This window comes from Scyliorhinus torazame, chromosome 12, assembly GCF_047496885.1.
Source record: "Scyliorhinus torazame isolate Kashiwa2021f chromosome 12, sScyTor2.1, whole genome shotgun sequence".
Taxonomy (NCBI): domain Eukaryota; kingdom Metazoa; phylum Chordata; class Chondrichthyes; order Carcharhiniformes; family Scyliorhinidae; genus Scyliorhinus; species Scyliorhinus torazame.
Window position 1 is genome coordinate 157410962 of NC_092718.1, and position 25177 is coordinate 157436138.

A 25177-nucleotide genomic window follows, 5' to 3' on the forward strand; every position below is an offset into this window, starting at 1 on the left:
CCTGGACCTTGGGGAACCCGGCCACGGCAGAGAAGCCCACGGCCCGGGCATCTTGGCTGGCCCGGTCCACAGGGAAGCGGATGTAGCAGTGCGCCATGGCATATAGGGCGTCTGTCACTGCCCGGATGCACCGGTGCACCGATGTCTGCGATATGCCGGACAGGTCCCCACTCGGTGCCTGGAATGACCCAGTTGCATAAAAGTTCAGGGCCACCGTAACCTTGATGGACACGGGGAGAGGGTGTCCCCCGCCAGTGCCACGCGGTGACAGGTGTGGCAGCAGGTGGCAGATGTGTGCCACGGTTTCCCGCCTCATCCAGAGTCTCCTCCTGCATTCCCGATCCGTGAGGTCCTGGTATGACTGCCGGGGCGCCCTCGGGTGCCTCCGTTGCCGTGGGGCCGTGACGTCCTCCTCCCCCTCCTCGTCCTGTCAGTCAGGTGTCCCTCCAGCCTGGGCAGCTGCCGCCTGCCCCTCTGCGGCAGCCTGCGCCGCCTCTCTTGCACGCTCCTCCTCCTCCTCATCCAGGGCAACATAGACATTAGCGGCTGCCGCCACGGCGGCCAACATCGCTGGCTGATCGGAGAACATGACGGCCTGGTTTGGGGGGGGGGCTGGTAAACGACGACATGTCATCATTGCCCATACCCCCTCCTCCTCCTAGCCAGGTGGCATGGACCGCATGGGTCCAACTGTTGGAGGCTGGCACCTGGCCAGGTGGACCAACTCACTTGCCCTCGCACCCCCCCCTCCCCAGCACGGACCCCCCCATCCCCCTCCCCGGCACGGACCCCCCCATCTTCCTCCCCGGCACGGACCCCATCCTCCTCCCCGGCACGGACCCCATACCCCCATCCTCCTCCACGGCACGGACCCCCCCATCCTCCTCCCCGGCACGGACCCCCCCATCCCCCTCCACGGCACGGACCCCGTCCCCCCATCCTCCTCCCCGGCACGGACCCCCCAATCCCCCTCCCCGGCACGGACCCCCCCCACCCTCCTCCACGGAACGGACCCCATCCTCCTCCCCGGCACGGACCCCCCCATCGCCCTCCCCGGCACGGACCCCCCCATCGTCCTCCCCGGCACGGACCCCATCCCCCTCCCTGGCACGGACCCCCCCCATCGCCCTCCCCGGCACGGACCCCCCCATCGTCCTCCCCGGCACGGACCCCATCCTCCTCCCCGGCACGGACCCCCCCATCCTCCTCCCCGGCACGGACCCCCCCATCCCCCTCCCCGGCAAGGACCCCATTCTCCTCCCCAGCACGGACCCCCCCATCCTCCTCCCCGGCACGGACCCCATCCTCCTCCCCGGCACGGACCCCATCCTCCACCCCGGCACGGACCCCATCCACCTCCCCGGCACAGACCCCGTCCCCCCATCCCCCTCCCCGGCACGGACCCCATCCTCCTCCCCGGCACGGATCCCCCCATCCTCCTCCCCGGCACGGACCCCGCATCCTCCTCCCCGGCACGGACCCCCCCCATCCTCATCCCCGGCACAGACCCCGTCCTCCTCCCCGGCACGGACCCCATCCTCCTCCCCGGCACGGACCCCGTCCCCCCATCCCCCTCCCCGGCACGGACCCCCCCATCCTCCTCCCCGGCACGGACCCCATCCTCCTCCCCGGCACGGACCCCACCCACCCCTCCCCGGCACGGACCCCATCCTCCTCCCCGGCACGGACCCCCCTTCCCCCTCCCCGGCACGGACCCCATCCTCCTCCCCGGCACGGACTCCGTCCCCCCATCCCCCTCCCCGGCACGGACCCCATCCTCCTCCCCGGCACGGACCCCCCATCCCCCTCCCCAGCACGGACCCCATCCTCTTCCCCGGCACGGACCCCCCATCCTCCTCCCCGGCCCTCCCCGGCACTGACCCCCCCTCCCGGCACTCCCCCGGAGCCCAGCCCACTCTAACCACCCCCCCCCCCCCCCGGCCGCACACACACACACACAACCCTACACACACCTCTCCCCACACATTCAGACTGCGGCCACGCCATCGCCTGCCCAGCGGCCAACCCCCCAGGCCGTCACTCACCTCCACGCTGGTCGGCGTCAACCTGGAGTACAGGTTGACGCCGATTAAAAGGAGGTTTGATTTACGTCGACGTGACCGGTCATCACGTCGACGGGACTTCGGCCCATCAGGACGGGAGAATATCGGCAGGACCAAAATCGGCTGCCTTGCGCCCACCCGTGCCATTCTCCGACGTCAGCGGCGCCATTAACGCCCCGCCGACTTTTCTCCCTTCGGAGACTTCGGCGGGGGCGGAATTCACGGCGGCCAACGGCCATTCTCCGACCCGCTGGGGGGTCGGAGAATGACGCCCCTAGTTTCAGTTGGGGATTTCTTCAGTGCACCCTTTCCCCAGTATGAGTGAGGTTTTAACCTCGAATGTTGCAGCCCACACAGGCTTTCCTGCAGTTTCAAAACACTGGACTCTCACCTTTCCTTAAAGTGCGAGAGGCTTTGTTTCATCAGACTTTGATCTCAGGCTGTGGGGTCTCCTCCAGGCCCTTTTTCAGGAAGCAAACATTCCCAGGCTTATTTGAGAGAAAGAGTTGGTCATATCTTTTCATGAAGAGAGAGTTTCTGGAGAGACCTCAGTTGAGGTCCTTTAACTTCACTGCCAGAATTCAAATCGAAAGTCAACAATAGAACCTAGCCTCACTAAGGAACATTCCAGAGACAGCAGAACCAACCACCGCCTGTCCTCGAACAGGATCCAGCTCTTGGGGTCAGTTCATTGGTCACCAGCCAAACCAATCAGTCCGGGTCATCACTGATATCAGACCTAAAGAGCACACCCTGCTGGAGCTTCCTGTTTTAAATTAAAGGTAAACTTCTTGGCCTTAAAGCCATTAAATGTCCATGGATCAAAATTGTAATAGCGAAAAGTAATTTGAATTAAAAGGAGAGAGAGGAATAAACAGGGTTTAAACACAAGGATCCTTACAAGGCGCAACAGACGATGTTTAGTCCAGAAGTGATATACACCCTGGGCACAGTCTATCATCTGAGATAGATGGATGGCTATTCCTATCCATCATCCTTCTTTACAGAAAGTAAGCTGAAACCAGCTTCCAAATATCTCAGACACATCTTAATGATTAACCTGAGCATAAAAGTTAAATAAAATACTGGTATGGTTTCAGCTGCCTATTACGCATCCCTCCAATTTTAATTTCCTCTGATGCTTGAAGCAATATAATTTTACAATAACATCCAATGTCAAAAATAGCAAGTTTCCATTGTATCTCTGTAGGTATCTTCTTTGCAAGATATGGCCAATGCTGGAGAGAGCAGAGGAGATTTTCACTTTCAAGGTTGAGCCAGTATAGGAAATGAACCGGCGCTATTCATCATCATCATAGAATTTACAGTGCAGAATGAGGCCATTCGGCCCATCGAGTCTGCACCGGCTCTTGGAAAGAGCACCCCACCCAAGGTCAACACCTCCACCCTATCCCCATAACCCAGTAACCCCACCCAACACTAAGGGCAATTTTGGACACTAAGGGCAATTTATCATGGCCAATCCACCTAACCTGCACATCTTTGGACTGTGGGAGGAAACCGGAGCACCCGGAGGAAACCCACGCACACACGGGAAGGATGTGCAGACTCCGCACAGACAGTGACCCAAGCCGGAATCGAACCTGGGACCCTGGAGCTGTGAAGCAATTGTGCTATCCACAATGCTACCGCGCTGCCCTATTGGTGTCGCTCCGCAGCACGAAGCAGCCATCTGGCCAATTGAGCTAATCGATCCCCAAGAGTTTTACTATAAACTCAGTGATCACATGTTAAAGCTTCTGAGGCACTGCTGAAACTGCCAATGACACTGTTCTTAAGTCCTTTCCTTGTTGGATGTGTCCTGGTTCTGTTTGTGGTTACTTGATGGGAATGAGAGCATTGAAGATAGAGAAGATGGAACAGGTCAACTCAACAGCAGCCGAGGCTTCGCAGCAATTGGGAACTCGGAGACGAGAGAGTTGGGACTTTGTGAGAGAGGCGGGGAAAACTTTTCCCGAGAGCAACTGGAGGTTGTTGAGATTGATAAAGTAGTTCAGGCTTTTCTTTCTCAGACACTGTGGTCATTGAATACATTCAAGATTGGGACAGACAGATTTTTGATACTAAGGAAGTCAAAGGATTATGGGGTTGGCAAGAAAGTGGAGTTCAGGGGCATCATTCTCTGAACCCCCGCCGGGTCGGAGAATGGCCGTTGGCTGCCGTGAATCCCGCCCCCGCCGAAGTCTCCGGTACCGGAGATTGGGCGGGGGCGGGAATCGGGCCGCGCCGGTTGGCGGGACCCCCCGTTCAATTCTCCGGCCCAGATGGGCCGAAATCCCGCCGAGAAATTGCCTGTCCCGCCGGCGTAAATTAAAGTAGCTATTTACCGGCGGGACCAGGCGGCGTGGGCGGGCTCCGGGGTCCTGGGGGGGGGGGGGGGCGCGGGGCGATCTGACCCTGGCGGTGCCCCCACGGTGGCCTGGCCCGGGATCGGGGCCCACCGATCCGCGGGCGGGCCTGTGCCGTGGGGGCACTCTTTCCCTTCCGCCTCCGCCACGGCCTCCTCCATGGCGGAGGCGGAATAGACTCTCCCCACTGCGCATGCGCGGGAAACTTTCCACGGCCGCTGACGCTCCCGCGCATGCGCCGGGAAACTGTCTGCGGCCGCTGACGCTCCCGCGCATGAGCCGCATTTCCGCGCCAGCTGGCAGGGCAACAAACGCCATTTCCGCCAGCTGGCGGGGCGGAAATCCCTCCGCCGTTGGCCTAGCCCCTCAATGTTGGGGCTCGGCCGCCAAAGATACGGAGCATTCCGCACCTTTGGGCCAAAGCGATGCCCGTCTGATTTGGCGCCGTCTTTGGCGCCAGTCGGCGGACATCGCGCCGTTGGGGGAGAATTTTGCCCCAGGTCACAAATCAAATCACCCATGATCTTAATGAATGACAGAGCAGGCATGTGGAAGGGGAGTTAATGAAAACATGAAAAGGTGCAAAAGGCTCAGATGCATCCAAAAGAGGGAAATACACACCCTCTAAACCTGGAGATCAAGTGTATGTGAAAGCACTAAACAAAGATTATTTTTCTCCTAGGTGAAATGGACCCTACCAAATGCTGCTAACAACCCGAACAGCCATTAAAGTAAAAGAAAAGCCAGATGGGATCAACGTAACTCGTGTAAACTACAGCATACGGAACTTTGAGAGTACTAGTGGGACGCTGACCTGAAGAGAATGACGGCGTTGATGTTTTTATATTATCATATTAATCCAACATCATGTCGAGGGTAAACTGCATACTAACACCTTAACATACATGTCTCACTCATACGCAGAGAGGGTAAATAAATTCAGTTGTTGGGTTTGTACACAAATTCCCAGATGCTCGGGGGAGGGCATCCCCGTTAGACCCATCCCATTCACTAGTAACGAGATAGCAGAGTGGGCGCTGCGACGGAATGATACAGGGCATGATGAGGACACACAGGATATGTTAGATTGGAGATTAGCTGGATACGATATGAATAGGTTTAAAGGATGGTGGTGGCCTAGATTTAATGTGACACGCCAGCTGCCCTGTTTGATCCTTCCCAATTATACTGGAGTCCCAAAAGGAAGTATATGCTTTAAGAATCATAAAACATATGGGACCCACTCAGTAGGCACGAGTCAGTGTGATCATACCTTGAATTGGCAACCCCCTATGTTCCACGTTACAGCTAAAGGATTATTCATCTTTGATTGGTCAGGAGTTGAAAATCAAACTAGTGGAGGCTCCTGGGAAGGTGATCGATTAGACTAATGATGACTGATAGTAAAGGAAACCTGACCGCATATAACGGCACGTATTTTATCTGTGGCCATACCAGAAAATTGGGAAGGGTCCTGCTATTTGGGATACGTAGTCCCTTATGTGCATCACATTCAGCAACTGCAGGATCATCCCCATCACAGGACGACACTAAGTATTATGAAATGGGCACAACTGCTGGGAATAATGATACCACCATTAGGAATAGCCACTAATGCATACGAACTCTGTGAACTAGGAGACATCCTTGAGCAGGTAGCTAATGACTCTGCAGAAGCTGTTAACCAGATAGAAACTGAGATGGGTGCTATAAGAACGGTTGCCCTGCTGAATAGAAAGGCTCCTGATTTCTTGTTAGCTGAAAAGGGAGGTACTTGTGCCCTGATTGGAAGTGACTGCTGCACATACATCCCTGATAACTCAGAAAAATTGATAATCTGGTGGATCACATTCGTGGAGAGGTATCAAGATTACATGAAAATGAGGGATGGGACTTTGGCTTTGGATGCTAGGATCGTCAGAACAGAGGATTATGTTCTGGATTATAATCGCCATTGTAATCTTGATTGTCGTATGGTTACTGTTTTAATATTGCGCAAGATATTTTTATTGTACTAACATGGGAACAGCCCTAGCCGCCTTGCCGCCTTGCTACCAGCTCATAACACTCAGGGAACTGTCATACATCCATTCCCCTTACATTATAAACCACCCTTCTCTACGGAGGACACGATAATTTACTAAAAGGTGTTGATCAAAAGATCAACAAGGAGGGAATTGTGGAAGGGAAGTTAACGAGTCACCAATTTAGAAGCATGCTGGGAATATTAACTATATTTTAACACTGCTTTTTAGTGAAAATAAGGAGGTCAAGTAATGTAAACCAAATACTGCCTAGTATGTGGTACTGGCCTTATTATGATAATAAGTTGTTCTTCCGAAGGACAACAAAATGCGTACGCGAATTGTTTTTAAACCAAAGGCAAAACATTCATATTTCCTCTTGCGTATGTTCCCAAGCTTTATCTCTTCAAAGTTGTTTCTTTCAACCTATAAATATAATGGTTTTTGACTGCATAACTCAGAGTGCAGTGCCTTGGCTTTGCAGCTGAAACACTCTCTCTCCACAAGTATATTTGTGTAAATAAATTTCCTTAAATCGAACCTCGAGGAATTTGACTTTATTATGATTTCCACGACAAGGCATGATTACCTGAATGGTCTACTCCTCCTATTTCCAATTTAATATGACCTTTAAAGAGAATTGGACAATCATCTCAAGGTGAACATTTGCATGGCTATGGGGTAAAGGCTGGGAAGTGGAACTAGGTGATTTCCTCTTGCAGAGAGCTTGCATGGGCATGATGAAGCCAAATGGCCTCCTTTTGTGCTCTAACCATTCTAGTTTCAGATTCGCCCTTTTCTCTAGAGTGAGTGAGTGCGAATATAGGCCTGAATGGAAAAAGTTGAATCTGATTTGGATGTCCTTCCCATACAATCAATATATTCAAGACTGCCCTTAATGTCCAAATTGCCCTTGGTGTTGGGTGGAGGTGTTGAGTTTGGGTAGGGTGCTCTTTCCAAGAGCTGGTGCAGACTCAAAGGGCCGAATGGCCTCCTTCTGCACTGTAAATTCAATGATAATCTATGGTTAATCTAGGACAAAGGTTCGGCACAACATCGTGGGCCGAAGGGCCTGTTCTGTGCTGTATTTTCTGTGTTCTATGTTCTATGTTTGTTAATGGGGGATCTTTATCAGAGAATCATAGAATTTACAGTGCAGATGGAGGCCATTCGGCCCATCGGGTCTGCACCGGCTCTTGGAAAGAGCACCCTACCCAAGCCCACACTCCCACCCTATCCCCATAACCCAGTAACCCCACCCAACACTAAGGGCAATTTTGGACACGAAGGGCAATTTAGCATGGCCAATCCACCTAACCTGCACATCTTTGGACTGTGGGAGGAAACTGGAGCACCCGGCGGAAACCCACGCACATACGGGGAGAACGTGCAGACTCCACACAGACAGTGACCCAGCGGGAATCGAACCTGGGACCCTGGAGCTGTGAAACAATTGTGCTAACCACTATGCTACCGTGCTGCCCACTTGGGATCATTCACAGTCTGTCTTCATTTCTTCATGTCTCCCTTTCAATCCACACTTCAGTATTAACAACGCAACCTCAAATATTATCTGCTCGTCTTTGGAGAACGGTTTGAACATCAAGATGAAAAATTCCTTGAATTCCTTCATATAGTTGAAGAAAGTTTTGTCTTGGAAGGAGGATTTTGGGGTCAGGTAAGACAAATGGCAAATCCAGAAATAGATAAGAAGAGCATGTGTTATGGTGTTGGAACACCAGTTTCAATCTCATGTGAAGCAAAACCAAACTTGAGTCACCGTTTGAGACAGGTTTAGAGAAAATACTGAAATGACCTGAGAGTTCAGAGAGATGCAAAGCCCATTTTCTTTCCACCATCATTATTTTTCCAATTAAAAAAAAAAAATTCCAATTAAGGGGCAATTTAGTGTGGCCAATGCAACTACCCTGCACAACTTTTGGTTCTGGGGTGAGATCTATGCAGACACGGGGGGAATGTGCAAACTCCACACGGACAGTAATCCGAGGCCAGGATCGAACCCCGGTCCTCAGCGCCGTAAGGCAGAAGTGCTAACTACTGCGCCACCGTGCCGCCCTTTAGCCACCATCATAAACTGGTCAATGTGCGGCTTAATGGAATGGAAATAGGGCAAATTGATCAACACCCTTTGAGCACATTGGAGAAGGCGAGTGGAAGACTGGGATGAATACCATTGAATGGTAAAGAAAATAGGGGTTGGGGCCACTATGTATTATGGGCAACTGAGTCCATATAATTTATTTTATGCTACCACATACAGTCAAAATAACTCTCCATACGGTGCATTTATGATTGGATGTTGCCAGTGTTGCTACCTAAAGCAACAAGGAACATCATTCTCATATTGAAATACAGCTGGATTGGCGTGACTAAAACAAAAAGGCAATTTTTCAATTTGGATGAAGTACTCCAGCTCACTCATACACATTCTGGCGACATCAGAATGGCAAGAATTTGAAGAGACAGCAACAAAATCTTTCCTCATCTCAGTCCTAAATGGTCTAACACGGATCCTGGTGTGACATTATGATAAATGTACAAAACTGTAAGGGTTAATGATATGTCCAAATCAACCACTAGAGAGAGCTAGATGCAGAACTATATAAGGCATCAATGCTAAGCCTTGTGAGGGAGGGATTGAGGAGAAAGCTAGAAGACAGACTGTAGGAAAGATAGTGTGAGTGAGAGCAGATCACAGTTATTGTATCAATAATAATAATAATCACTTCTTGTCACAAGTCGGCTTCAATGAAGTTACTGTGAAAAGCCCCTAGTCACCATATTCCGGCGCCTGTTCAGGGAGGCTGGTACGGAAATTGAACCCGTGCTGCTGGCCTTGTTCTGCATTGCAAGCTAGCTGTTTAGCCCACTGTGCTAAACCAGCCCCCATCAGTGTAGAGATCAGTAGTAGATGAGTGCAGATTGTATGTTTATTATCAGCTGTTTATTATATAGGAGTAGGTGTCAAATCCAATTAAGTAGTGTAAATAAATCTTTAGCTTTGTTCAATATAAAAGCTAATTGTGGTCTTTGTGAACACTATGCCAACCATCCTAAGATTAGAACCACAAAGAGCACCACACCTGGTTCTACGTTTCCCCAACCAGGGAAAACTTTCTCCCTGCATCTATCTCCCTGCATCTAGTCTGTTCAGCACTGTTAGAATTTTATACGTTTCAATCAGATCTGCACTCATATTTTGAAACTTTAGTGAATACATGCCCAGTCGAACCAACTATTCCACCTCACTCGTGTCTTGTGCCTTGTAGATAATGGTCAAGCTTTTGAGTGTCTGAAGATGAGTTGCCACCGCAGAATCCACAACTTCCACCATATGGCTGATTCAGTAGTTTCAGGTCAATGGTAATTTCCTCCCAAGGATGTTGATGGTGGGGGATTAAGCAATGGTAATGTCATTGAATGTCAAGGGGCGATGATTTGCGATGGTAATGTCATTGAATGTCAAGGGGCGATGATTCACTGATCATAATGTCATTGAATTTCAAGGGCGATGATTCAGCGATGGCAGTGAATATCAAGGGCCGATGGTTCAACGATGGTAATGTCATTGAATGTCAAGGGTCGATGATTCAGCGATGGTAATGTCATTGAATATCAAGGTGATGATTCAGCGATGGTAATGCCATTGAATATCAAGGGCCGATGGTTCAACAATGGTAATGTCATTGAGTGTTAAGGGACGATGATTCAGTGGTCATATGATTCGGGGGTGGAACAGTGGCACAGTGGTTAGCACTGTTGCCTATGGTGATGAGGACCTGGGTTCGATCCCGGCCCCGGGTGACTGTCCATGTGGATTTTTCACATTCTCCCCGTGTCTGTGTGGGTTTCACCCCACAACCCAAAGATGTGCAGGTTAGGTGAATTGGCTATGCTAAATAGCTCCTTAATTGGGAAAAAAAAATTGGGGTACTCTAAATTTATTTTTAAAAATGGGGCGATGATTCAGTGATGGTAATATCATTGAATATCAAGGGGCAATGATTCAGAGATGCTAATGTCATTGAATATCAAGGGCTAATGATTCAGTGATGGTAATGTCATTGAATATCAAGGGGCAATGATTCAGAGATGCTAATGTCATTGAATATCAAGGGACGATGATTCAGTGATGGTAATGTCATTGACTGTTAAGGAGTGATGATTCAACAATTGTAATGTCATTTAATGTCAAGGGACGATGGGTGATGGTAATGGCATTGAATATCAAGGAGCGATGACTCACAATGGTAAAGTCATTGAATGTCATGGGGTGATGATTCAGTGATGTAATCTCATTGAATATCACGGGGCGATGATCCAGTGATGCTCTTGCTATTGAATGTTAAGGGGCGATAATTCAGCGATGGTAATGAGATTGAATGTGAAAGGACGATGATTCAGCGATGGTAATGTCGTTGAATGTCAAGGGGCAACGATTCAACGATGGTAACGTCATTGAATGTCAAGGGTAATGGTCAGATTGTTGGAGATTGCCAGTGTCTGGTGGTACAAATTTCACTGGTCACTTATTAAACCAAGACTGAATGTAGATAATATAGAGATATACCAATATCTTGATAACAGAATTATTTACACCTTTTGTAACCAACAATATCTGTATTTCACCAGAAAGAAAGAATGACTTGCATTTAAATAATCAAACGGCCATGGGGGGGGTCCACATTACACTCTAAAGACTTGAGCAGACAATGCGACCTGACATTTCAAGTTCAACACTGAAGCAATGTTGAAGGAGCTATCATTCAGTTGCGATATTAGACTGAGGACCCGCCAACACTTCCATAAAAACTCTAGTGGAAGAGGAAAGTTCTCCGGATAATATTTACTTCTCAAGCAATACACATTAGTCATTAAACTAATGGCTGTGGAATCATGTGGTGTGAAAAGTGAGGCGTCATTCTCCGACCCCCCCAGCGGGTCGGAGAATGGCCGTTGGCCGCCGTGAATCCCGCCCCCGCCAGTTGCTGAAGTCTCCGAAGGGAGAAAAGTCGGCGGGGCGTTAATGTCGCCGCTGCCGTCGGAGAATGGCACGGGTCTGCGCAAGGCAGCCGATTTTCGGCCTGCCGATATTCTCCCTTCCGGATGGGCCGAAGTCCCGTCGACGTGATGACCGTTCACGTCGACGTAAATTAAACCTCCTTTTCATCGGCGTGACCCTGTGTCCAGGTTCACGCCGACCAGCGTGGAGGTGAGTGACGGCCTGGGGGGTTGGCTCTGGGCAGGCGATGGCGTGGCCGCAGTCTGAATGTGTGAGGAGAGGTGTGTCTCGGGTTGTGTGTGTGTGTGTGCGGCGGGGGGGGCGGTGGTTAGAGTGGGCTGGGCTCCGGGGGAGTGCCGGGAGGGGGGTCCATGCCGGGGAGGGGGATGGGGGGTCCGTGCCAGGGAGGGGGATGGGGGGTCCGTGCCGGGGAGGGGGTTGGGGGGTCCGTGCCGGGGAGGGGGTTGGGGGGTCCGTGCCGGGGAGGGGGTTGGGGGGTCCGTGCCGGGGTGGAGGTTGGGGGAGGTCCGTGCCGGGGAAGGGGATGGGGGGTCCGTGCCGGGGTGGAGGTTGGGGGGGGGTCCGTGCCGGGGAGGGTATTGGGGGGTCCGTGCCGGGGTGGAGGTTGGGGGGGGGTCCGTGCCGGGGAGGGGGTTGGGGGTCCGTGCCGGGGTGGAGGTTGGGGGGGTTCCGTGCCGGGGAGGGGGATGGGGGGTCCATGCCGGGGAGGGGGTTGGGGGGTCCATGCCGGGGTGGAGGTTGGGGGGGGTCCGTGCCGGGGAGGGGGTTGGGGGGTCCGTGCCGGGGAGGGGGATGGGGGGGGGGTCCGTGCCGGGGTGGAGGTTGGGGGGGGGGTCCGTGCCGGGGAGGGGGATGGGGGGTGCGTGCCGGGGAGGGGGATGTGGGGTGCGTGCCGGGGTGGAGGTTGGTGGGGGTCCGTGCCGGGGAGGGGGTTGGGGGGTCCGTGCCGGGGAGGGGAATGGGGGGGTCCGTGCCGGGGTGGAGGTTGGGGGGGGCCCGTGCCGGGGAGGGGGATGGGGGGTCCGTGCCGGGTGGAGGTTGGGGGGGGTCCGTGCCGGGGAGGGGGTTGGGGGGTCCGTGCCGGGGTGGAGGTTGGGGGGGAGTCCGTGCCGGGGAGGGGGTTGGGGGGTCCGTGCCGGGGAGGGGGATGGGGGGGGTCCGTGCCGCGGTGCAGGTTGGGGGGGTCCGTGCCGGGGAGGGGGATGGGGGGTCCGTGCCGGGGTGGAGGTTGGGGGGGGGGGTCCGTGCCGGGGAGGGGGATGCGAGGGCAAGTGAGTTGGTCCACCTGGCCAGGTGCCAGCCTCCAACAGTTGGACCCATGCGGTCCATGCCACCTGGCTGGGGGGAGGAGGGAATATGGGCAATGATGACATGTCGTCGTTCCCCTCCCCCCCCCCCCCACCAGGCCGTCATGTTTTCCGATCATCCAGCGATGTTGGCCGCCGTGGCGGCAGCCGCTAATGTCTATGTTGCCCTGGATGAGGAGGAGGAGGAGGAGCGTGCCAGAGAGGCGGCGCAGGCTGCCGCAGAGGGACAGGCGGCAGCCGCCCAGGCTGGAGGGACACCTGACCGACAGGACAAGGAGGGGGAGGAGGACGTCGCGGCCCCACGGCAACGGAGGCACCCGAGGGCGCCCCGTGTGTACCGGCCCCGGCAGTCATACCAGGACCTCACGGACCGGGAATGCAGGAGGAGACTCCGGATGAGGCGGGAAACCGTGGCACACATCTGCCACCTGCTGGCGCACCTGTCACCACGTGGCACTGGCGGGGGACACCCTCTCCCCGTGTCCATCAAGGTTACGGTGGCCCTGAACTTTTATGCAACAGGGTCATTCCAGGCACCGAGTGGGGACCTGTCCGGCATATCGCAGACATCGGTGCATCGGTGCATCCGGGCAGTGACAGATGCCCTATATGCCACGGCGCACCGCTACATCCACTTCCCCGTGGACCGGGCCAGCCAAGATGCCCGGGCCGTGGGCTTCTCTGCCGTGGCCGGGTTCCCCATGGTCCAGGGCGCGATCGATGGGATGCACGTCGCCGTGCGGCCCCCTGCAGATAACAGGGCCGTGTTCACCAATAGGAAGGGGACCTATTCGATGAACATACAGGTGGTCTGCGACCACCGCATGATGATCCTGCACGTCTGCGCCCGTTACCCAGGCAGTGTACGCGACTCATACGTGTTGTCGCGGTCATCCATCCCCGGCATGTACGAGGGACGCCATCCCCGGCTGAGGGGCTGGTTGCTGGGCGACAGGGGCTACCCATTGTGATCGTGGCTGATGACGCCTAGACGGAGGCCACGCAATGAGGCGGAGAACCGCTACAATGATGCCCATGTAGCGACAAGGGGAGTGATCGAGAGGTGCTTTGGCGTGCTGAAGATGCGTTTCAGGTGCCTGGACCTCTCTGGGGGCGCCCTCCAGTATCGGTCAGATAGGGTCGGCCGCATCATTGTGGTGTGCTGCGTCCTGCACAACATAGCCCAGCAGAGGGGCGATGTGCCGCAGGCAGAGGAGGGCGGAGTGGAGGAGCAGCAGGAAGAGGCGCAGTCCTCCCCAGATGAGGGGGATGGGGGTAATGGTCAGGGCAGACGGGGTAGACACAGGCGGGTGGCTGTCCACCGTTACCGGCTGGCCCAGCGGGCACGGGATAGACTGATAGCCGCCCGCTTCACTGACTAGATGGGCGTGGGAATTGGGTAGTATGGCCACAAACCGCACACCATGGCAACAGCCGACCACCCACAACCCCCACCCACCCACCCACCCAGCACCCTCACCCCCCTCCCCAACCCCACCCACCCCACCCGCATGCACACCAGCCCCCCCCCCCCCCCCATTGCCGATCCACCTGCGGCACAACGGGCCGGGCTCACACAGTTGCAGGTGGACGCGTGCCTATTGCAGGCCATGGAGGATGATGACAACCCGCCCTGCGGTGAGCTCCTGGCTCCACATCGTTGGACTATGTCTGACCCATGGCCACAGTACCACCATCCACCCGGACCATCCCTGCATGCGGCTGTGACACTGCAGCGCACGGTCCCGTCCTCTGCCCGGGGGGATGTTGATGGCGGCCCAGCGGGAAGGGGGCAGGCTCACCTGGGGCTGAGGTAAGACCACCCCTCACACACACACTTGCGCTCAACATACATGACACCCCCGCACGCTTTGGACAGAGCACAAAGGCAGCTTCTGTAGGTGTAACATTGACTTTAATAACCAAAGGAGTTCATGCACGTGCCCTAGCCCCTAAAACTCATCTGTGCCCTGCACCCGTGCCAACTTACTCAGTGTCTAATTGTTTGGCCTTACGGGCCCTTTGACTACGGCTACGTGGTTCCCCAGACGGTACAGCAGAACTGGAGGTGGACTCCTGTGATTCCTGCCCTCTGACACTGGATCCCTTTGGCGGCCGTTTCCTGGGGTGTCCTGGCCTAGATGGGCCAGGCTGCGGCCCGGGCGACTGGGATGGCGAGCTGTCAGCCTGTCCTGCCCGTTGCCCACCCGATGCACCTGGGATGGAGGGGGGGAGTCCGAGGTGTCGCGGTGTACCGGGACCTCCCCTACAGGGGGAGCCGGGACGGACCTCACCACCTCCTCCCTCGGGGTACCCGATGGCCCCCAGGCCTCTACATGGGTGGGGGATGCGAACGGACTGGCCATCCGACACCCCCCCGACATTTGGCGATGTCAGTCCTGGAGGCCCGTGCTGGTATCGACAGGTGTCTGCAGGTTTGCAGCCATGGAGCCCAGGGGGTTGGCAAACCCTGTCTGTGACAGAGCGACGCCGGCTCGCACATGGCCACTGGCGCCGATGCCCTCAGCGATGGCCTGCAGAGACTGGGCCATGGCCTGCTGAGACTGGGCTATGGCCTGCAGAGACTGGGCCATGGCCTGCTGAGACTGGGCTATGGCCTGCAGAGACTGGGCTATGGCCTGCTGAGACTGGGCTATGGCGTTGAGCGCCTCTGCCATCTGCCGCTGGCACTGGCTCATGGCCTCCTTTGAGAGGGCAGCCATGTCCTGGGCCACAGACGCCGCCTGCACGGAAAGCCCCAGGCCTCTCAAACCGTTCCCCATGTCTGACACCGTCGCACCCATTGCCTCCACCGCGGACGCCACCCGTGCGGTGTCAGCCTGGGTGGCACGCATGACCGGCACCACTCCCAGCTCCTGGACGCGGGTGGACCCCTCCACCTGCGACTGCAGCCGCCGCCAGCCGGCCGTCACCCTCTTTGCTCGTCTCCGGGTCGGTAGTTACATCGGATCTATGTGTGGGTGTGGTAACTCCAGGAACCCGGGATCCATCTGGGCGGCAGATGTTCGCTTGGGCTGGGCTGCCCTCCGACCGCCCGGCCCCTCTGCTGCTCCTACCTCCACCTGCTGTGCCGGGACGGCTGTGTTGTGCGCACCAGTGAGTGTACCAGACGCCTCATCACTAAAGTGCCCAACCGAGGTGAGTGTTTCTGCGATGGTGGAGGGTGTTGGTGACAGCAGTGGCGTTGTGTCGTGCTCTTCGTCCCACTCTGAGTCCATGGCACTTTGGGGTGGGGGTTCGTCTCCACCCATCCACTCTGAGTCACTGTCCGCTATTTTTTCTTCCTGGGTAGTGCTGTCCCGGGTAGGGGTGTCCTGGGTAGTGGTGTCCTGGGTAGTGGTGTCCCGGGTAGTGGTGTCCTGGGGAGTGGTGTCCTGGGTAGTGGTGTTCTGGGTAGTGGTGTCCTGGCTCGGATGTGACGGGGGCCTGTGGCTGCCCCCCCTCGTCGCTAGGTGGTCGCTCCTGCACGTGACGGGGGTGTCGTCTCCCTGTTGCTCCAGGTCACTCCGTCTCCCGTGGTGTGCGAGGGGCATCCTGCGGGCATCGCATGCTGGAGGGTCCATGTCTCTTCGTCTCCCGTGGCCTCCGAGGGGCATCCTGCGGGCGTCGCATGCTGGAGGGTCCGTGTCTCTCCGTCTCCCATGGCCTCCGAGGGGCATCCTGCGTGCGGTCTGCATCTGTGGGGATGGGTGCCTGGACGTTTGGTCCTGGCTCGGGGGTGTCCTGGCTCGGCTGTGACGGGGGCCTGTGGCTGCCCCTCTCGTCGCTGGGTGGCACACGCCTGCGTCGTCGAACCCGCACGTGACGGGGGTGTCGTCTCCGTGTTGCTCCAGGTCTCTCCGTCTCCTGTGGTCTCCAAGGGACATCCTGCGGGCGTCGCATGCCGGAGGGTCCGAGTCTCTCCGCCTCCCGTGGTGTGCGAGGGGCATCCTGCGGGCGTCGCATGCCGGAGGGTCCGTGTCTCTCCGTCTCCCGTGGCCTCCGAGGGGCATCCTGCGGGCGGTCTGCATCTGCTGGGATGGGTGCCTCGACGTTTGGTCCTGCGATACACAATGAAGCATGCATGGTTAGACATGCAGGCAGTGATCAGGTGATATTGGGGAGGGGGATATAGGGGAGGGGGGATATGGGGACGGGCTGTCGGTGGCTCACTTGCTAGTACGCCCCCGACCTCTGCATCAGCAACCTCCCGGTCCTCAGGTCCGCCAGCCAGTTCCAGGGCCCTTTCCTGGTGTTCGGTCAGTGGCCTCTCATCAGCGGGGCCTCCTCCAGTCCTCACATGCTCCCTATTGTTGTGTGCGCGCTTCTCCTGTGGGGGAGGGTGTCAGGGGTAAAAGGCAACACTGTTAGGCAGGTATATGAATGCACGCCATCGGTTGCGCGTGCATTGCAGAGGTTAAGGTTAGGGCTGGATTCACTTGGGGATATGGGGGATATGGGGGAGGGGGGATATGGGGGAGGGGGATATGGGGAGGGGGGATATGGGGGAGGGGGGATATGGGGATATGGGGAGGGGGATATGGGGGAGGGGGGATATGGGGAGGGGGATTTGGGGGTATGGGGGAGGGGGGATATGGGGGATATGGGGAGGGGGGATATGGGGGATGATATGGGGAGGGGGATATGGGGGAGGGGGGATATGGGGGAGGGGGGATATGGGGGAGGGGGGATATGGGGGAAATGGGGGAGGGGGGATATGGGGGAGGGGGGATATGGGGGAGGGGGATATGGGGGAGGGGGGATATGGGGGGTATGGGGGAGGGGGGATATGGGGGAGGGGGATATGGGGAGGGGGAATATGGGGGAGAGGGGATATGGGGGATATGGGGGAGGGGGGATATTGGGGAGGGGGGATATGGGGGAGGGGGGATATGGGGATATGGGGAGGGGGGATATGGGGGAGGGGGGATATGGGGGATTTGGGGAAGGGGGGATATGGGGGAGGGGGGATATGGGGGTGGGGGGATATGGGAGGGGGGATATGGGGGATATGGGGGAGGGGGGATATGGGGGAGGGGCGATATGGGGGAGGGGGGATATGGGGGATATGGGGGATATGGGGGAGGGGGGATATGGGGGAGGGGGGATATGGGGGAGGGGGATATGGGGGAGGGGGATATGGGGAGGCTCACCCTGCCTGCTCCGACGAGGTCGTTCACCTTCTTGTGGCACTGGGTGCCTGTCCGTGGTGTCAGGGCCGCAGCGGTGACGGCCTCTGCCACTTCCCTCCACAGACGCCGGCTGTGGCGTGGGGCAACTCTGCGGCCGTGCCCGGGATACAGGGCGTCCCTCCTCTGTTCCACCGCGTCCAGGAGCGCCTCCACATCCCGTGACTCGAACCTCGGGGCTGAGCGACGGCCAGCCATCCAGTCGGGTGTTCCGGTCGGGTGTTCCGGTCGGGTGGGGGGGGGAGCAGCGCGGCCTTATGAGCCGTCACGCCGTGCGGCGCGTATGACGCTCCACGGCGTGAACCACGTGCGCAAGCGCGGATCCCATTACGTCGCTGCCAGCCCATTTCGGGCCGGAGACTTTCGACCCATTTTTCCGACGTGACGCAAGTCGGATTTGCGCCGTTTTTTCCGCCGATCGGCGGACTTTCCGCCGATAACGGAGAATTCCGCCCGTGATTGCCATGGCCCCCACATAACAACAATGGGTGGGATTCTCCGGCCGCTTGTTTCTCTGGAGCAGGAGGCAGCGGGCCATTCGCGGGCAGTGAGATTCTCTGCTCCCACAGCCATCAGTAGGAATTCCCATTGGCGCCACCCCACGCCACCAGGAAACCCGCGGGCGGGTGTGAGCTGCCGGCTGGTCCAGAAAATCCCACCGCTAGTGAACGGCCGGGGAATTCTGGCCGATGACTACATTTCAAAGTATTCAATGTTTTGAGAAGCTCTCAGAAAATGCAAGTTCTTTCTTTGGCTCTGTGTGGTGAACATAGTGGATTGAATTCTGTGTCTGATGTTGACAGCTAAATCAGAAACGTGTTGCAAAAATAAAATGCCTTTCATTTCCTACCCTGTGTTTATTGCAGTTGGTGAACTCGTTCTGTATTCGCCACCTCCCGGGTCCACACAATAAAATATTCAAAAATCAACAGCTGATTGTCCATTTTATACAGGAAATTGTCACGGAGCATAAAGAATGATGGGATCCAAACGAGCCCAGATTCTTCATTCATGCTTTCTTAGCAGAGCAGGAGAAGGTTCGTGATGGAAACTGAAGCACATTTTAGACAGTGTTGGCTGAATGTGTTTCAAATTCATTTTCAGTGACACTTATGGGCCATGGGTGTCGGTGCCTTATTTAAATCATGGACAGGAATCATTTGTCAGATATCAGCACCATGCACTTTGATAGGTTTCCCTTCTCCCTTTGCATTATTTATCCCAGTTTTGCTGACAGAAGTGCTGTCCGATTATCTAGGCCAGCGATTGAATCTGAAATGTTGCTCTGCGCCAAGGTAGGCAGTGCGGTAATCCATTGGTCCACCAGAGGAGCCTGCCAATTCCCCTCAAATCTTAATAAGCTCAGAGAAATCTTGGTACACCTTAGGAAAACACAGTGAAGCAACTGAAGCAGCTAGCCTTACTGGATGTGTGGGAGGGGAAACTCCATTCCCTTTGAACTGTCTCAAACCCACAATCCACTTTGACAGAATGTATTGAGTTATTTTTGGAAATGGCAAATAAAATCTATCCAATTACCCCAGTTGACAGTAAAATCATTTCAACTCCACATAATTCATTTAGAATTGAATATTCTTCCTGATTTTTGAATCCATGTGTTTCATATTTAGATGAAGGACAATCTCAACACTAGTTTTCTGGAATCCAATTTGTTAGGGGTAGCTATCGATCTCTTTGCCACTGGTACAGAGACGACCTCCACTACCCTACGCTGGGCCCTCCTCTTCATGGTGCTACATCCAGATCTTCAATGTAAGTACTACAGCATGTCTCAGGGTCCGAATTGAAGCTCGGGAGAAATGGAGAGACTGGTGTCCACCCAGTTTTTATAGGGTAGAGATCCCACTGCCATCCTATCGAATTAATGCAAAGTAGAAAACTCAAATTGTTCATCCTCTGCATGATTCCTTTGTGAACTTGGAGGAGGGGTTCTGGCAGATATTCTAGCATGAATGGGAATACGAACGTTGAGGAAGCACTCAGAGTGATACCCACCAGACCTAGATAAATGGAGAGCCCTTCCATTGACTGCATAAATGCTAGAAGGTACCAATGTTTGGAGTTCAAATGTTCCTGGGTTAAAATTTCTTGGAGGGAGAGCATGAACCTAGACCTACTGAGAGAATAAGTTTTGTTTATTCCATAGTGCTGTTCTTAGTACAGGGTCAGTGAGTTCATTCAGAGCTTTAGTTAAAAACCCACATCTCAATGCATTCTCAGTGTAATTCTATAGAACATATCTTCTGTTCTGTATAGTTTTTACATTGGGTTTGTGTCAGTTTATTTAAAAGTTATTTGCCAGTGTTGACTTACTGTCTAGTTTGACAGTGGGAAACCGGGGTGGGATTCTCTGAAACTGAGGCTAATTGTTGACGCCGTCGTAAACACCGTCACGTATCACGACGGCGTCAACATGCCCTCAGGAGCAGCAATTCTGACCCCTACAGGGGGCCAGCACGGCACTGGAGCGACTCACGGCGTTCCAGCTGCCGACACCGGTGTCAAATGGGCACCGCGGGTTTGTGCATGTGCACTGCGACCGACACCAATGCGCGCATGTGCAGTGTGACCGGTGCCAATGCGCGCATGCGCAGTGGCTCCCTTCTCCGCATCGGCCCCGACGCAACATGGCGTAGAGCTACAGTGGCCGGCGTGGAGCAAAAGAGGCCCCTAGCCCGAGAGGCCGGCCGACCGATCGGTAGGCCCCGATCGCGGGCCAGGCCACAGCGGAGGCCCCCCCGGGTTTGGACCCCCCCCCTCCCCCCAGAACAGGCTGCCCCCGGATACATGCACGCCGAAGTCCCGTTGGGTAAGACCACACATGGACGGCGCTGGCGTGACTCGGATTCTTTGTGCGACTGCTTGGCCCAGCGAGGGCGGAGAATCGCCAGGGGGGCTGTGTAGAACAGCCATTGGTGCCGATTCTCTGCTCTCCGGAGAATCGATGGACGGGTGTCGGGGCGGCGTCACGCGATTCGCGCCCGGCCCGGCGATTCTCCAGCCCGGCGTGGGCTGAGAGAATCAGGCCTCCAATGTTTGGACTTGTGTCATGCAAGTAAGCATGCGCTATGCCTTCCGGCTTCATATGTCGTGCAGGTAAGCATGCGCGATGTCTACCAGCTTCATATGTCGTGCAGGTAAGCATGCGCGATGTCTACCAGCTTCATATGTCGTGCAGGTAAGCATGCGCGATGTCTACCGGCTTCATGTGTCGTGCAGGTAAGCATGCGCGATGTCTACCGGCTTCATGTGTCATGCAGGTAAGCATGCGCGATGTCTACCAGCTTCATGTGTCGTGCAGGTAAGCATGCGCGATGTCTACCGGCTTCATATGTCGTGCAGGTAAGCATGCGCGATGTCTACCGGCTTCATGTGTCGTGCAGGTAAGCATGCGCGATGTCTACCGGCTTCATGTGTCATGCAGGTAAGCATGCGCGATGTCTACCGGCTTCATATGTCGTGCAGGTAAGCATGCGCGATGTCTACCAGCTTCATATGTCGTGCAGGTAAGCATGCGCGATGTCTACCAGCTTCATATGTCGTGCAGGTAAGCATGCGCAATGTCTACCAGCTTCATGTGTCATGCAGGTAAGCATGCGCGATGTCTACCGGCTTCATATGTCGTGCAGGTAAGCATGCGCGATGTCTACCAGCTTCATATGTCGTGCAGGTAAGCATGCGCGATGCCTACCGGCTTCATGTGTCATGCAGGTAAGCATGCGCGATGTCTACCGGCTTCATATGTCGTGCAGGTAAGCATGCGCGATCCTACCGGCTTCATGTGTCGTGCAGGTAAGCATGCGTGATGTCTTCTGGCTTCATAATATACCTGTGCTGTATTCTTTTGCATAACTTGAAGTTTATCTCACTCGAAATAAAATCGACCTTCAATTTACCAATTTCCAATCAGCCCTCTGATTAATGGAAAAGGTTCCATAGCTCCATCAAAGGAAAACTGGAGAATTCTTCTGGCTAATAGTTACCATCAACTAACATCACAAAAGCAGATTTTCAAATCATTCATCACATTGCTATCGATGAGATATTATTGCGCACACATTGGTCGCTTGCACTCTCTACATTACGTGAGTGTTTACACGTGAAAGGTGATTTTCAAAATATTTTGTTCTTTTGTTTCTGTAGCTAAAGTCCATGAAGAGATTGACAGAGTAGTTGGGAAGGAGAGAAAGCCAACGTCAGAAGACCGTGAGGAAATGCCTTACACCAATGCTGTTATCCATGAAACCCAAAGCTTAGGGAATGTTATTCCAAATTCACTTCCTCATCAAACATACAGAGATAAGGAGGTTATGGGATACAGAATCCCTAAGGTGCGGTCATGAATTGATCCTGAATATGTAGTTAGCTCTGAAGACCTGTCCCTCTCTGAAAGCTCAACTCCTCCCCAAATGTAATTGTTAATTATGCACATTGACTGTTGCACTGAGGTCTCAATAATAGGGAAGATAAAGGGCTGGATTCTCCGATTTTGCGGCTAAGTGCCGACGCCGTTGTGGAAACAGTGACATGTTGGGGCGCCAAAATCGATGCCGAACCCTCACTAATTCGGGGACCGGTGAGGGACCAGCAGCGGCGACGGGTAAAACTCCCGGCTCCTGCGGCAAAAGCGGCCGGAGCATGGCCAAGTCCATGGTCGCGCATGTGCACGGCAATGACCTGCAGCGGCCTCGCCGTTCAACATAGCACCAGCCGCATTAGGACCCGACCTATCAGATAGTGTCCCCCGTACCAACTCTCGCCACCCCCAGACCAACCCCCACTAGTTCCCCAGCCTCTGCCGAAGCACCCCCCCTCCCCCCCAGCCAATGGCAGGGCATCCACCCCCCCCCCTCACCCCGGCTGTGGCAGCGCTGGACACAGTCCGCAGCCGCCACGCGAGATTGACGAAACCTCGGAGCACATGTCCCGCACCATCGGGAAGTCGACCCATTGGGTGAGGGCCTTCAGGTGACGTCCTGAGGAGTCCCAATGGCGTGCGACGTACTCCCCGATGACGGTGTTTTGGAGGCGACAGAGCATCTGAAAACAGGCACCCGATTTTGGCGTCCGCCCGATCGCCGATTACGATATTGGTGGCAGGCAACGGAGAATCCCGCCCCATGTTTCTGGCTTGGTTTAAAGAGCTGAGCATCTCGGAAATGGAAATCTTTGATGGGGTGATGAGCATAGAGTCATTGAACAGAAGGAGACTATTCAGGCCAACGTATTCAAGAGCAACCCGGGTTCCCACACTCCTCGGCCTTTCCCAACGTGTGGTGAATGTATTGCTGTAACAATTCACCATGTGCATATCTGTATTACGCTGTTGCCCATGTGGGCTCCAGCTATGGACCATTGTAAGGTATTACCTATGATGTAGCATGTTGGGGCCTGTATGGGCTCCGCCCCTGGCTCCACCCCTTGAGGGGAGGTATAAAGAGCAGTCACCCAGTAGGCGGCTCCCACTAACTGATCAGTCACAGGCAGGCACTGTTCTAGTTGATTAAAGCCACAGTTTACTTCTACTCCTGGTTTCGTGTGAACTGATGGTCGCATCAGCTTGCAAATTTGTTGTCATATGCTGATCTGATACCCTTTTTGAAAGCGATGATTGAATCTTCCTCCAGCATGATCTCAGGCAGTGCCTGATTATTCACATTCACTGCATCACAAAATATTCTTTGTGTCAGTGACGGTTCTTTTACCAGTCAGCAACTAGGGATTATGAGCCTCAACCCAGAAGGATCAATACCCCGCTCTCCAAATACAAGTATTGCGCTCCTCCTTATTGCTCTGATGGCCAATTACAAATATATTCTTGTCTCATGTGTTTCATTATTTAAATATCTTACAGGGAACTATAATCATTCCAAACCTTTCCTCCGCCATGTTTGATGAGAACATTTGGTCAACTCCACATCAGTTTAATCCGGGTCACTTCCTCAACTTGGAGGGGAAGCTTGTGAAACCGGAAGCCTTCATCCCATTCTCTGCAGCTAATGTAGGAGATTTGAGGAGTCATTAAATGTACTGGAATATGCAACTCTAGATTGGATGTCCAGCCACAGCTCTACGCAGAGTTCCGGGTCTTAGTCTCTTCCTCAACCTCAAAGAGGATTCTAAAAATTACAATCTAAATTGATGTCGGCTCTTAAAGCCCCCATGGTCAACCCAAATTCTAAAGAGTGAATTTTATACTGATTAAATACAATGAAGTAAGATAACATTTGCTTAAGAAATTGATTCAGTGAGAGGTTAGATACTGTGGGATGCTACTAGAGTGACATTAGGTATTTAAAACTGTAAGGAAACCAATCAGTGTGACCCCAGAGTGACCTTCTAGCCTCTCTCCTGCAGTCTCTAACTACACTCTCGTTCCTCGCCCGGCAGGCCATCGTGTGTGGCTGGGGGAGCAGCTGGCAAAGGCCAAAATCTTCCTGTTCTTTGCACATGCATGCTTCAACAATTCACATTCTATCTCCCAGAAAACGAACCCAAGACCCAGCTACACAGAAGCCATATATGCAATTACCCTGAGCCCTCTTCCTTATCGACTGTGTGCGAAACTCCGATACGGTGTATGGGGGATGTTCAGGAGAGGTGAGGAGAGACACACCTGTCGTGTTAGGTACACTGGTCTAACACTGTGTACCATTACGTGTGTGTGCACCTGCATATCATGACATCTCCCCTTTTTTTAATGTTTGGATGACACATGTGAGCGTATTTACAAGAATAGGCCAATATTAACATATATACATGCAGTGGGTGTGGACATATGTACATGTGAAAACAGCTGTCTAATGCGAGAACACAGAACATAGCAAACAGAACAAATGTTCATAAGTCCAGTCTCTGTGGCTTGCGTCTGATCTTTTTTTTAAAATATATTTTATTGAAAATTTTTTCTAACCAACATTTGTCCTCTTACAAAACAAACGGAACAATAACAAAATAGACATTTTTAACAATACACAAGTAACAAAACCCCATTATCTATTGACCTATACTAAACTAAACCCCCCCCCCTCCCTCCTCCCCCCCCCTTCCCCCTGGGCTGCTGCTGCTGGTCATCTGTCTTCCCTCTAACGTTCCCCTAGGTAGTCGAGAAATGGCTGCCACCGCCTGGTGAACCATTGAGCCGATCCTCTCAGGGCAAA

General features: G+C 54.4%; 1 protein-coding gene and 1 pseudogene across 1 annotated transcript in view; one reads left to right on the plus strand and one right to left on the minus strand.

The window, feature by feature from the left end:
- Positions 1-2731, minus strand: part of LOC140386683 (cytochrome P450 2D17-like) — a 209935-nt gene extending 207204 nt beyond the window's left edge. The window contains exon 1 of the mRNA XM_072469236.1: positions 2455-2731. Coding sequence (XP_072325337.1) covers positions 2455-2486 — 32 coding nt within the window. The 5' untranslated portion in view covers positions 2487-2731. The remainder of the gene's footprint in view (positions 1-2454) is intronic.
- The window catches only part of LOC140387110 (cytochrome P450 2D17-like), a 294894-nt pseudogene extending 270194 nt beyond the window's left edge, over positions 1-24700 (plus strand).
- The last annotated feature ends 477 nt before the right edge of the window (positions 24701-25177 follow it).